This window comes from Martes martes (assembly GCF_963455335.1).
Source record: "Martes martes genome assembly, chromosome: 7".
Lineage (NCBI taxonomy): Eukaryota > Metazoa > Chordata > Mammalia > Carnivora > Mustelidae > Martes > Martes martes.
In genome coordinates, this window is record NC_137894.1 from 10,700,745 (window position 1) to 10,714,388 (window position 13,644).

The 13,644-nt window shown below is 48.4% G+C and overlaps 1 protein-coding gene across 2 annotated transcripts in view; it reads left to right on the forward strand.

Moving 5' to 3' along the window:
* The window catches only part of ST8SIA2 (ST8 alpha-N-acetyl-neuraminide alpha-2,8-sialyltransferase 2), a gene marked incomplete at both ends in the record, with an annotated part of 62,688 nt that overhangs the window by 29,392 nt on the left and 19,652 nt on the right, over positions 1–13,644 (forward strand). Inside the window, 3 exons of one of the 2 annotated variants that reach the window (XM_080808979.1) lie at positions 4,291–4,353; positions 7,827–7,955; positions 11,688–11,945. In XM_080808979.1, coding sequence (XP_080665105.1) covers positions 4,291–4,353; positions 7,827–7,955; positions 11,688–11,945 — 450 coding nt within the window. The remainder of the gene's footprint in view (positions 1–4,290; positions 4,354–7,826; positions 7,956–11,687; positions 11,946–13,644) is intronic. The other variant, XM_080808980.1, reaches the window with a different exon arrangement.

A 13,644-nucleotide genomic window follows, 5' to 3' on the forward strand; every position in this document is an offset into this window, starting at 1 on the left:
CCCCATTCTATGGATGTCTGAGAGGGGAAACCATGTCTTGTACAGGTGTAAACCGTATGCAGGAACACGGCATGCTCACTGGGAAGGGAAGACTTTGGAAGAAAAGTCCCACTTAACCTGGAAGTTAGATTTGATTCAATAAGCCACAGTTGGGGGAGGCTGTGAAGGTGAACAAGACAGGGTCCTCCCCCTCTTTTAATACAGGTTTTATCATTATTTAGGTACAGTCAGGCCAACAGGTCAGGGGATGATTGCCACTAAAAGGATAGTTTATTATACTTCCAGATCCCAGGTCACCCAGGAGGCAGAGAGATGGGGAAGACTGTGGACAAGAGCCTTTATTGTCATTCTCATAGGAAGGGAAGAGCGAGGCAGGGCAAGCAGGCTGAGGCTGGCTGGGTTGAATAAATCCAGCAGGCTCTGGGACATAGGGGCTGCCCCTAGCTGTCTAGTATCTGGCTCTGGGGTGATTAGGGCAGAGGGATAGTAGCCCAAAGTGTGAGAGCCCAGTAAGGGAGATAACAGGGGTGTGGTGTGGGCTCTAGATTGGTTGGCTTGCCTTTGAAAGATGCACTCCCAAATGAGTTGTTTGCTGAGTTGTTTGGCTAACCCTGGGAGGGTCAGTCCCTCCAGAGTCCACAGGCTTCAGAATACAGAAAATAAAAGACCTGGTTAATGCATGCCCTCCAGGGGCTGATGTTCTAGGGTGGTGAGCAGCCAAGGAACCTGTAACCGGGACCAAATCTCCAGGCCCTGGTTCCAACTCTAAGAGGAGGAGTTTAGACCATGCACTTGAGATTTCTTTTTCCTTTTTTCTTTTTTTTTTTTTTTAAAGATTTTTATTTATTTATTTATTTGACAGACAGAGATCTCAAGTAGGTGGAGAGACGGGCAGAGAGAGAGAGAGGAGGAAGAGGGCTACCCGCTGAGCAGAGAGTCCGATGCAGGGCTCGATCCCAGAACTCTGGGATCATGACCTGAGCCGAACGCAGAGGCTTTAACCCCCGGAGCCACCCAGGTGCCCCCATGAGATTTCTTTAAAGTCCCCCCATCTATGAGTTCAGAAATAGTTGAAATAATTAAATACAGCACGGAAGTCACAAATGCTGTAAGACAACTGAATGCTCTGGGAGGAGAAGGAAAAGATGGAAAAATGAAAATGGGGTGGTTTGGAAGGGAAACACAGATGTTGGCTCGGGGGTCAGCTGAGGAAGATGACAGCAGATCGGCTGGCCAGTGGGAGATCCCTCTTCCCAGGAGCACTGGGCAGGAACAAGAGTTAGAGCGGGTGGGGCGCCTGAGTGTCTCAGTGGGTTAAAGCCTCTGCCTTCGGCTCAGGTCATGACCCCAGGGTCCTGGGATCGAGCCCCATCTCAGGCTCGCTGCTCGGCAGGGATCCTGCTTCCTCCTCTCTCTCTGCCTGCTTCTCTGTGATCTCCATCTGTCAAATAAATAAAATCTTAAAAAAAAAAAAAATCAACCAAACCAGAAGCTACTCTGCACAAACTTCTTGTGATATGACATAAAACTTACTATTGGTCCAAAAAAAAAAAAAAAGTTAGAGCAGAAATTCTGAATGGAGACAATTTTGCCCCCCTGCCCCAGGGGACATTTGGTGAGGTCTGGTGACACATTTTTGGTTGCCATAAATTGGGGGGGGGGGCGGGGGAAGGGCTGCTGTTGGCGTAAAGTGATGGAGGCCAAGATGCTGCCGAACTCCATAGGTCTTGGTGCCAGTCGGGACCTGGCCTGGAGGCAGAAGAGAAAGGCCTGGGACGGCTGTGGTGGGGCACGTAGTTCTCTCCAAGTCCCTGGTCACATTAAACCAGAGGGCTGCATAGAGACAGTGCTCTCTCTCCTGATGCCCGCTTCGATTTCATGAAAGGGTTTGTTGAGGATTGTTTTTTTTGTATAAGTTGAGTTTTAAGTTTTTATAAAATCAGATCTGTCTTCTATTTTCTCTTACGACTTCTTCTTACCCCTCTGAGTTTTAAAAAGTCCTTTGCATACACTCTTCACACCTCATCAAAGATTTGATAAATATTCTCTTCCATTTTCTCACCGGTTTCTTATGGGATCCCTTCCTTAAACGGGTACCTCTGCAATTTAGTCTTTTTCAGAGGATTCTAGAAGTATTCTTGGGGATAATAGGGCTTTAGGAATTCCATTGATAAATATTTTGTATTAATGACATTGGTGTCTTTTCAAATGCCATCTAATCACTATATCAAACGTGTATTTTCACAGATGGCATTGCTTAAGATTAGGAGTTTTCAAAGATGACTCAGTTTTAAAACTTAAGGAGGTAATGTTTTGTGTGAGTGATAAAACACAGCAAACTGGTGGTAAGAGAATGGCTGGCATTTAGGAAACACTAGTTAAATCACTTGAGATCATTTTGCTGTATTGACCAAAGTAACACTCAATTGAATCCCCTCCGCCTCACCTCCAGGTTGTTAACCAACTACTCCAAACCATTTACTGAATTTCTCATTGATCATGATTTTTTAAAGTCATATATCAATTCTTATATGAAGTCTTTCTGGATGATCTTTTTTGTTCCATTAACCTTTCATTAGCCTTAAGCTATTACCACACTTTTAATTACTGCACTTGACTGAGTATCTGGCCCCACAGGTCTTCCCTCCCCGCAAAGAGTACTGATTTTGAGGACAGGGGTCAGGATGGGGGGATGTGCAAGGTCAGTGACATGTGGACTGCAGTACACCCAGGAAAGCCCTTGGGGTTTGATCTGAGTAGATGTAGTTACAGGTCCAGAGCTGGCCCGATATTCCCAGACCCCTGAGTTAAAAATGCCAGAGCAGAGCTCTGTCTTCCCAGGGAGAAACAAGGAGGGACAAAAAAGAAATACTAGGCATTGATTTAAAATGTGAAGAACCAATGACACTCCATGTAATCAAGAACTAGATCAGGAGGGACGAAAATTGGAGACCTGAGGAAAGACCTAAGGGAGGAGGCTCTGGGCAGGACATAGCGTACTTCCTGTTGTCGGATTGTCTGGCTGTGGAGTGGGAGAACGTTGCCTGTTGCCAAATAATGCTGAAAAGGTGTTTCAGTCCATCAGGAAAAGACATGTATGTTTTCACACACATGCATACACAAAACCCACACACAGCGTTATAATTACAGATAAGGTAACCCTAAAGAAAGCAGACAGAAAAATCCAGACTCAACAGTGTAGAGACAGGCATTCACTTCCCCCAAAGAGTTCTCATTAAATCACAGGATCCCTTGAAACACACAGCTTTGCCAGTGATTTAATCGTTTCTCTGGAGTGCTCCAACACCCTGACGGAAAAGCTGGATGGAAGTTTAGAAACGAGAAAAGTGTGAAGAAAGAGCTCCTCCACCACACATCCTATAAATCAGTGGGAGAAAAGAAATATTTAATTTAATAAAAATAATTAGCCTCACAACTTTTTAAAAACACACACAGGGCACAGAGTGGACTAGGTACTGAGGGTGGATGGATTCATCTCTTCCCTGGCCCTGTGTGAGAGCAAAGCAGGGTGACACTTCAGGGCCCTAGAGGCCCCCCTCAGAATGGAATTTTCCACCATTGAATAGGTGGTGGGGCTGGAAAGGGCGCTAGAAGGTTTCTACTCCAAAAACCTATATTCTAGAGGAAGAAGCAAAGGACCCTATTAATCACCCACCTCCTGCTCCTTGCCCCCAACAGAGTGACACCCCTTACTATTTTTCCTGCCACCAAAAAAGCAAATCATTACCACATTCAGTCTTCTGTTGAACTTCTGGTGTCTCAGGTTTAGAATGTGAGGGACAACATCCTAACACGTGAGTGAGAGCAAGAGAAGACCAGGGGCAGATGCTGAATCATGCTAGAGTGAAGGCCAAGTCATGCTAAGGCATGCTAGAGCAGATGCTGAGTCATGCTAGAGCAGATGCTGAGTCATGCTAGAGCAGATGCTGAGTCATGCTGAGTCATGCTGAGTCATGCTGAGGGATTAACTAGGGGAGATTCATCTCAAAGAAGTTAGTCTCAAGACTCAAATGATCTCAAGTGGAAACACTCCTACGAATTGAAACAGTGTTGAAGTGGGAGCCAGGAAAAGATCTGGGAGGCCTACTTCCCTGTAAAATGCTTGGGTCTGTGGCTGTGCCAGGATGTTGCCTACTCTGGAGAAGCCAGAGTGAGATCTCATCCTCCCTCTACAGTTCTCCAGGCGGGCTGCGGGATCTCCTGGTGATTGAAGAGGGCTTTGGGAAGAAGAGCTGGGTTTATAAATAATGCATTTCCTTTGTCTTGCAGGGATTCTGGAGGCAGAGGTACAATCAGATCAGCTGTGAACAGCTTACATAGCAAATCTAATAGGTTTGTAAATTAGATTTTGTGTTCATTTGCTTTTGCTGTAAGGCAGCTATTAATCTGCTTCTCTCCTTTGCTGGATGGTGCCCTTCTTACTTAGCAAATAGATCTGTTTTGTTTCACTTTGGCTTTGCATTTCCCTAATCACTTTTGGGGAGGAGCTGTCCATAGAAGAGCCCAGGAAATGGCCCAAGGTCTAGAGGCTATAGAGATGGAAAACTCAGATGGGAAAGAGCTGCTTTCTGGAAAAGAGCCCACACATTTTGAAGCACTTGAGCCACCAATGTGCTTATTCATAACTTGCGTTTTTGCTGAACAGTGGAAGCTCTAGAGAGAATCAGGTCTCTCACGCAATTTCATCGTAGTAGGTGGCTTATCCAGGAGATTAAGATGGAAAATACAACACTCAGGAACTTCACAAAGACCTCTTAAAAATATTTAGGGAGTCAACTCAGTGATGTTCATCTTGACTGTTGAATGCACAATCTAAATTCTGAAAGCGTGTTTTCTCCTGTGATGATCCTTGGCCAGAGGCTGCCTGATGCACAGAAGCGAGCAAACGCTTTGCACGCTAACAAACCCACACTTGCCACTGGCTATGGTTGGATCATACTTTTGAGTCCGCATTCTCCACTGATGACAACTGCCCCATAGCTCTGACCTACAGGCTATGAGCCTGAGAGCTTAAGGAACATTGGAAAGAAGAAAGAATGCCACATTGTTTGACACAAATAGTTACTACTGAAAATGAAGCCCTTGTCTTAATTTCTAAATATCCTACTGTGGTCAGTCTGGGGATGAGAGATCCAAATGGTTTGGAGTAGGGTCTCTTATTTGCCCTTCCACAGATTTTTTTTTTTTTTTTTTTAGGTCTCTTGACCATATCAGACCTATTCAATATGTCCATTCCTGACCCCACATGATTCAGGAAAGTGACCCCTCTCTCTCTGACATCATTGCTTCTAGCTCTCTAATGACCTCTTAACCACCTGGGAGCTATAGATGAAGCTTGCACTATGCCTAGTAAAATGCAGAAATAAAAGAGGAGGCCGTGTGGCCCTAAGTTCCTCTCTTTCTACTGTGGAAAAATGTCCCCTTTTGAAGAAACAAGATCTTGACCCATGATCTTGTCACAGCTGTGCTCCATGGTAACTTGAGGGAGGAAGGGTCTTCCTCAAAATCAAGTGTGAGAAGCAGGAAGAAAAAGCCTTGGGAGCCAGGCAGACCAGGGTTCATTCCCTGTGCTTGTTAGTTGGGGCCATGAGCAAATTATTTCTCCCATCTGAACCTGTTTCCTCATTGCATTGGAATGACCCACTAATCCAGCTGAGTTTGTGCAACATAGAGCATATAAAACCAGTGACTTGAGTTGGCTCCTGGGTCACCTAATCCATCCCTCCAATGTTACAGAGAAGAAAGCAGAGGACAGAGACCCAAGGTGACTTGACCAAGCCCCCCAGCTCAACAGCCACAGAGCCAGGATTAACTCCAGGAAGACCACAACTAGAGGCATAAGGTCTCCTCCAAGATTTCACTAGGAAGTGGAGACAGAAATGGAATTTTACCACTAGTCATGCCAGTGTTTATCTCTTTCCCTTCCTCCCCTCCACGACTCTGTCCCAGAGAAGCCTGGAAACTCCTTCTGGAGTTTTCCAAGAAAATTCCCTGGGCAAGCACCCAGGATAGGTACCTCTGCAGATCCTTCTGGCCTGAGAGAGCCTGGGGTCAACCAATGTGCCACAGTTTCTAGGAAGCTTGACCTTAAGACTGCATCCACATTAAGCCATAAGATGCCAGGTTCGGATCATTTATTACCAATGAGAACATCAGCTAGCCTGTTTGGAAAATAAGTCCCCATCACCAGAAGTCAAGTGTTTCTATCACAAATACTGTCTGATGTAAGCTACAGTGAAGTTTGGGATCTTGAGGTGTAACAGCCAGATCTGTGGTCCCAAGTGTCACTGCTCCTACCTGTGGCCTGTGCAGAAGGAGGCAGTGACAAAGGGTTTTAACCACAAGCAGCTCCTCCTGCAGCCTTATGAGAGGGCGGTCAGTGACAGGTGCAGGAGACCTCGTGGTCCTTACAGAATTCTAGGTCCTTAACGCTGGATATCTTCCTCTTTCTTTAAGTGGGGAAACTGAATCTCCGAGAAGTAAAATGATTTACCCACAGTCACACAGCCTGTAAAATCTTTCCATGATACCTTCTGCTTCCTTTCATGAAAACAACAAAATGTCCAAGGGTCTTCTGTTTCCTCTTCTAGTCCTCTGCAAAAGTTACCTATGTTTGAATCCAAAACAGGAGATATCAGCCAGAGGAGTCAGGAATATTGAGCAATGGAGGTGTGTGGGGAGAATGTGCAGAGATGATTTGCACCCCCAACTGAATTTCTTCTCTACCTACAAAAAGCAAAGCAGAGCATCGGCTGTAGACTTCATTAAAAGAACTGCATCTCTTTAAACTTGGCTGTTTCAAGATAAATGCTGAGGACATAGATGTTTGGTTTGAATTCTTTAGAGCTCCAAAATTTGGCATCACAAATCCACTTATCACTCGAAGGGGGAGAATCTGCTGTCAGCACAGACAAAAGCAATACCTGACGTGACCCACATGCATCTGTACGCATCTGATAGAGGCAGGCTGGCGACTACGCTGCCTTTAGAGATGTAATTGTAACCTAGTTTCTTAGAAACCTACTAGCATAGATTTCAAACCTCAGAATTCAAGTGGGTCCTGAATGCTTAGTGTTCCTGAGTCAGGTAGAGAGATGCTATGCAGCCAGAATTGTGATTTGCCCCGGACATGCAGGGCCAACCAGCTCCTTCACCCATCCAGGCTCCCCCAGGGTGAAATTCAAGTTCAACAAACATTTACTGATCACCTGCTATGTTAGACCTTTAGACAAAAAAGAAATGAATGAGGGAGCTCCCCTGCTTACATACAATGGGAGAGGGAGACTGAGCACCGAGGACTGTGGAACAAGGTGTGAGGTGTCATCTGAGAGTATGAAAAGGGCAGTGATACGATAAGAGGGAGGAGGGGAAAGCCACAGGCTGCTTCGCTTTTCCCTGGCATGAGCTTTTGTTTTATCTTTATTAAGTTTTGTAGACCATCTGATGCCCCCTAGCTGCTGATGCAACTGCAGAGTTTTGCAAAAGTAACTTGAAGGTGTATTACTATTCCAATGGTGACAGCTAGGTTTCATTGGGAGGAGACACTGGGGTGGGGGATGGGGAGAAAGAGAGTTCTACCACCCCTTCCCCGTCTCCAAACTGTATGTACCGTATACCTGAGGGAGAGGATTTGTGCATTCTAGAAGATAAATAGACTTCCTTCCCTTCTCAGGTAATAACTGCAATTTTGCTCTCCCGAAGTTTACATCCAAGCCCATGCAAAAACAAAACTATTAGACTTGTCATCGGCATGCTAACAGATCGTGTCTGCCCTCTTTCTTTTTTTTTTTTTTCTTTCCTTCCAGAGCTGAAGTTGTAATAAATGGCTCCTCGTCGCCAGCTGTTGTTGACAGAAGTAATGAAAGCATTAAGCACAACATCCAGCCAGCCTCGGCCAAATGGAGGCACAACCAGACGCTCTCTCTGAGGATCAGGTAGTGGTAATTACCTATAGGACAAGAGAGAGCCTTGGCCTTCTTTGGCACAAGCCGGCAAATTGCTGCTCTCCATCATCTAAAGAAGTCAGGATAGAAATAAAATGTTTACCTCCTGCTGAGGCAGGTTTCATCCGTAAGCAATCAATTGGAAATAAAAACCTGAGACAAGCCCAGCAGCCCAACACGTGTGTGCAGCGACTAGGGCTGGGGAGGTGGCAGGAGCTCCCTGCTGAGGTCCTGGGTTCTGGAAGGAGTGAGGCTCTCGGGTCAGCAACAGCAGGAGCCTGAGTGGTGGAGACCACAGGTGGCTTCTCCCAGACAATCCAAAGCAAGCGTCCTTCTCTGGCACTTGTGCCGCCTTCTCTGGGTGACCCAGGAGCTGACATAAAGAGGAGAGGTGTGCTCAGCCGGAGAGCGGCTCTTGTCCTGAGCTTCTAGGATGACGTCTCAGAGCTCTGCAGTCACTGCTGGGTGGCAGGGATGGAGAGCTGTAAAGAAGAAATCACAGCGTCAACATTTTGAGGACTTGACATTGATATAGCCATGACTGACCCAACAAAGCTTGGTCAGTAGAACCCTGGCATCGTGCTGGGGGCGCGGGGTGCTAACGTAGAGCAGACATGCTAGTGGGGAGACACAGATAAAAGACAGGACAGCACCACGTGACACACACATTAGGTGGTGTTGCATCGCATGAATCAGTGGAAATACAGAGATCACACTGAGGAGAGAACAAGGGGATGAAGCAGGATAGCCGGAAAAGGAGCAGCGGGATTAGAAAGGTAATTAGGAGTTTGACAGGCATGCCAACCTTCGTCTCACTTGCGCACAGCCTGGCATCCGGTGTCCGTGCCCTGTGTTGCTGGGGCACGAAGTGGGAGGTACGGAATGTGGGTGGGGAGGTTGGCGAGGTAGCCTGGACCGGATGGAGAAAGCCTGGACTATGGTGGCCAACCTTCCCCAGCCTCCCACCTAGGGAGGGGGGGGGGGGCCAGAGCTACCAGGTGTCCCCACAAGGAGCAGGGAGGTGCCTCCTCTAGGGAGGCTTACTGTCAGAATGGAAATGCCCCACCCCCTAGTTCAAGGTTTCATTTGGGGACATGAGGGGGCATGGGGAGTGGGATCTAGAGACACATGAGACCCGGGACCCAGCAGCTGAGAAGCCACCTGAAGGAACTGACTCCTGGCACCACCATTCTGCCACCCTCACCACTGCCCCTTCTGAGGCCCCCGGGGTGGACCAGCTACAGGCCTTTATCACTCGCCCTTGTATCAGCAGCACCCTTGGATCCATCCGTGAGATCATGTACAATAATCTCCCAGGGTTGGGTTGCTCTTAATCAATTCTCACCCACTTGGTGGCTTAGGACAACAGAAACATATTCTCTTCCAGCTCGGGGGCCCGAGTTCCAAGTGCTCCCTCTGCGTGGTGGGGGAGGGGTGTGCAGGGGAGAGGGGGGATCCTTCAGCCCTTCCTCAGCCCTGTGGCCTCATCTCTCCAATCCCTGTCCTCACCTCTTCATCTCTTCTGTGTCTGGGTGGTTCCCTCTCCCGCCTCTTATAAGGACACTTATCATTGGCTTTGGGGCCCACCGGGTAATCCAGGACCATCTCAAGAGCCTTAGTTTCATTACGTCCTCAAAGGTGCTATTTCCAAATAAAGCCACATCACAGGTTCTGAGGGTTAGGAAGTAGATATATATCTGGTGGGGGAAGCACCCCACCACACCATCTGTGAGTGAAATTCTCCCACCAGCACAAGCCCGCAGGCATGGCCCTGGCCCTTCCCCCACCACTGGGTAGACAGATGGACACTTACACACACACACACACACACACACACACTTTTTCAGAGGCGACCAGACCACGGAAGCCTACCAACACAGCCACACTGGCAGGAACAATGTGCCTTCACCCAGGGGGAAAAAGAATTTCCTTTAACTCCCTTCAATTAATCACCCAAATTATTATTAATAAAAGATGCTGTGAGTGATTCGGAATGATGTTTAATAATTGATAGTAATTTCTCATAATTAGGTATAAATCAATTCAGTCACAGAGGTGTTTATTCATGGACTTTCTAGGGACTCTCTTTACTTTTAAACACTTTGGGTTAAGTCATTGCAGAGGTTTTAGCAATCTCCATGCTGTATCAGTTTGTCCAAGATGTAGAATCCCTGGTAAAGGGCAGTAAATAAATATAATGCCTCTTTTCCCATCAAGAGATACAAATTATTCAGCCAGGTGTGTCTCCCCTGTGTGACGGCAAGAGGTCCAGGTCATTAATAAGACTAGTGGAAGAAGAACTTCCTTCCTGCCAAGCATTCTAGCCACCCCTTGGCTACGCCAGAGACTCCCAAATCCAGCCACACTTTAAACCTCCCTGCTGAGCATTAGGAAGCATGCAGTGCCTGAACCACTCTCAAAGTCAGGATTTCTCAGGTGTGAGCCCAAAGCTTCTGAATTCTTTATAGTTCCCTGGGGGCTTGAATGGGCATGCTGCTGGGACACACTGCTGGTGGCCAACATCTCCAGTCCTACAGGCTCTCAGGCATCAACGTTACCATCTGCACAATGCGGCAACTGTCTTGCAAATTCGCACATTTGCAAAGTGCAGGAAGAAGTTTTATCCTGCCAGGGCTCTGCGGAAAAGAAGATTGGCATCATTGTATGTATGCTCGAAAGGGGCCTACGGCAGAAAATGAAGTTCCTGTAGGGCTACTGTGGGCACCAAATTTCTTTCTCTGAGTTAAATCATTTCTAAAGATGTTTTAGGAGTTTCAGACAGTAAACACCCCCACCCCAGCTAGAATCCCTCAGCTAGGTCTGAGTAGTTTAAGTAAATCTCCCCAGGCAATTCTGAAAAGACACCGGTCCTTTTTCTGACCACACCCCATTCCAGCTCTGTACTTTGCTAGATGATTCTAGAACATTCCCCCTAAATCAAAGTCATCCTGGAGACTAGGGAGCTGTCCTTTGCTCACCTTTGCTCTGAAACAGCACAAAGGAATTTCTCTGAGGGACCAGAGGAGGATCGATTTTTTTATAAACTTGAACTAGATAGCAGTGGGGGGCAGAACAGCGCAGTCCACGGAATGGACCGGCTCAGGGATGGCAGGCCACGTTCTCGGTCTCTCAAAGGTAGAGGAGTATCTACACCTCACAGTATCTGCACTCCCATTCACCCCATGGGATATCCCTTCTCCTGAAGAAGATTTTTGTGGAAGAAAATAGACCGCTGAGGAGTGAGGGACATGTGTCATCCTGGCTTCCTAATCCTGGCTCAGGACCCCCTGTCAGATGCTGGCCCCGAAGGGGAGTGTGATATCTGGTGACACTGGAAGTGTCCAAAACAGGGGTTCCCTGGGACATGGGATTTTCAGTGCTAAAAGCAGGCTGTCCTGGGCAAACCAGAATGGTGGGACACCCTTCCTCCCAGGGCCTTCTGTGATGAGCTCTCACTATGTCCTAACAGAGTCACTTCCCTGGGCAGTTATCACCTCTCATAGGAAGAGGCCATAACCACAAAAACCAGACCGCTCCTCGCCATAGTTGCCTCTGGGCCATTTCTGATACTCCCCACCTAGAAGGCATTCTCAGAGAGCACCTGAACTCAGCTCCGCCTGTGTGCTGGCTGCATCAGGCCACGGGGGGACAGAGGACAGGAGGTTGACAAGGGGCAGCTGGCCACAGGGAAACTTGTTCCTCCTGTGTGTTTGGTTTCTGTAGGAAGCAAATCTTGAAGTTCTTGGACGCTGAAAAGGACATCTCTGTCCTCAAGGGGACTCTGAAGCCCGGAGACATCATTCATTACATCTTTGACCGTGACAGCACGATGAACGTGTCCCAGAACCTCTACGATCTCCTCCCCAGAACCTCTCCCCTGAAGAACAAACACTTCCGGACTTGTGCCATTGTGGGCAACTCCGGGGTCTTGCTGAACAGCGGCTGCGGGCAGGAGATCGACACACACAGCTTTGTCATCAGGTAACCATAGCAGGGGCTCTGGACCCGAAGCGACAGGCAGGTTTAAGTGGTGCGCGGCCAGGTGTCCCAAGAGGTTGAAACGAGAGACAATGCGTGGGTTAGTCCCCATTCTCACCTTTGTGCATTAGAATTTCTTGAGGTGCCTTTAAAAGTCCCAGTGTCCAAACTGCACCCCAAACTGATTAGGTCAGTCTGAGGGGTCAGCAGGATGTAGCCAAGGAAACCCAAATGGTCTGGTGCACCGTCAAGGTTGAGAATCCCTAACCTGACGCAGAGGTAGGCAGACTATGGCCAACAGCCTGTTTTTATCAATAAAGTTTTATTGGAACATAGTCATGCCCATTCATTTTCATATCCTCAATCGCTAGATTAGTTGGGCAGATTTGAAGCATAGCAACAGAGAGAGCATATGTCAGAATCCAAAAATAGTACCTAGCCCTTTACGGAAAAAGTCTGCCGACCCCTGGATAAAGCCTAGGCCAGCCAGTTGTCAGTTCAAGTTTGCAAACCTCGTACAAGTGTTCTCGAAGGCGGTGCTCTGCTAGTGACTATTATCCTGTAGTCAAAATCTGGGAAGTGAGGGGGTGGCAGAGAAACTTGGACTTGACCATCATTCTCCCTGAAATGTCAGCTCTCATTGTTCCGTCTCCTGGGACCCAATTGGACTCAGTTACCCATGGCCCTGATACCTGACCCCCAACCCAGATGGACTGGGAACAAGGCTTTGCTGTCCCCTGGTCAGAAGTAGGGCACACAGAGCCTCGAGTTTCGTCCCAAACAGTGCCCCAGTCCTGGCAGAAGGGCATACTGCATCTCACGTTTCCTCTGGGGCTGTCCTGATGCAAAGAGAGCCTTGTCCTGGGGCTTTGGGAAACGACTTCAGGCCGTGGGATTAGACACTGTGTCGACTCCTGCATCCGCTGTGACAGAAGCGCCACGGCTGCCTTGCAGCCAAACTTGGTTTAGCTTGGTAGCCTTTGCCAGATTATGCCTGTGCCTGGTGTAGCCCGGGACTCGGCCCCCATTCTCAAAGCCCTCCGGTCTACAGACTCCAGGACAGAGGGGGAGTGCAAGGGGGAAGGAAGCAGGGCAGGTGTCTGATGGAAGCCAGGGCAAGGGTGAGGGTTGGGTGGCGGGGTTTAAAGGTGCGGGCAGAGTGTGAGAGTAGGGGGTGTCGGGCCTTCCTGACTTGGGGTCACACGCATAAGCCATGCCTCTGCCTTTGCCACAAGCTTCAGCAGTGAGGTTTGCATGGCCCACCCAGCCCTGCCCTGGCAATTCAGGACAAAATTACAAAGGTGCACTGTGTACGGACCCCTCGTGATGCCGAGTGGCAGCCCTGGCTGTCGTCAGGGGCCCCCCTGGGCTCTTCTTCCTTAGGGGGACCACCCACCTTCCCTTTGGGGGATCCTATAGGCCACAGCCCCCACCAAGAGGAAAGGCAGTGCGATGCTGTGGCCACAGCCTGAGTTGGCATGTGTGTGTCTAGACGGTGGCACCCACAATAGAGCACACTAAGAGTTCATTCCCTGCCCTGCCTTCCCCTGAGGTGCGGGGAGGCCACCCCACAATTCCACACCACCTCTCCTATAGCATTTGCTTCTCTGAAGGAGAACTGTCCAGGAACCCTGTGTCTCCACCCCACCCACCCCATGCTGACCATGAGCTCCCCAAAGCTGGACACCAGTCCAAGCCTGAG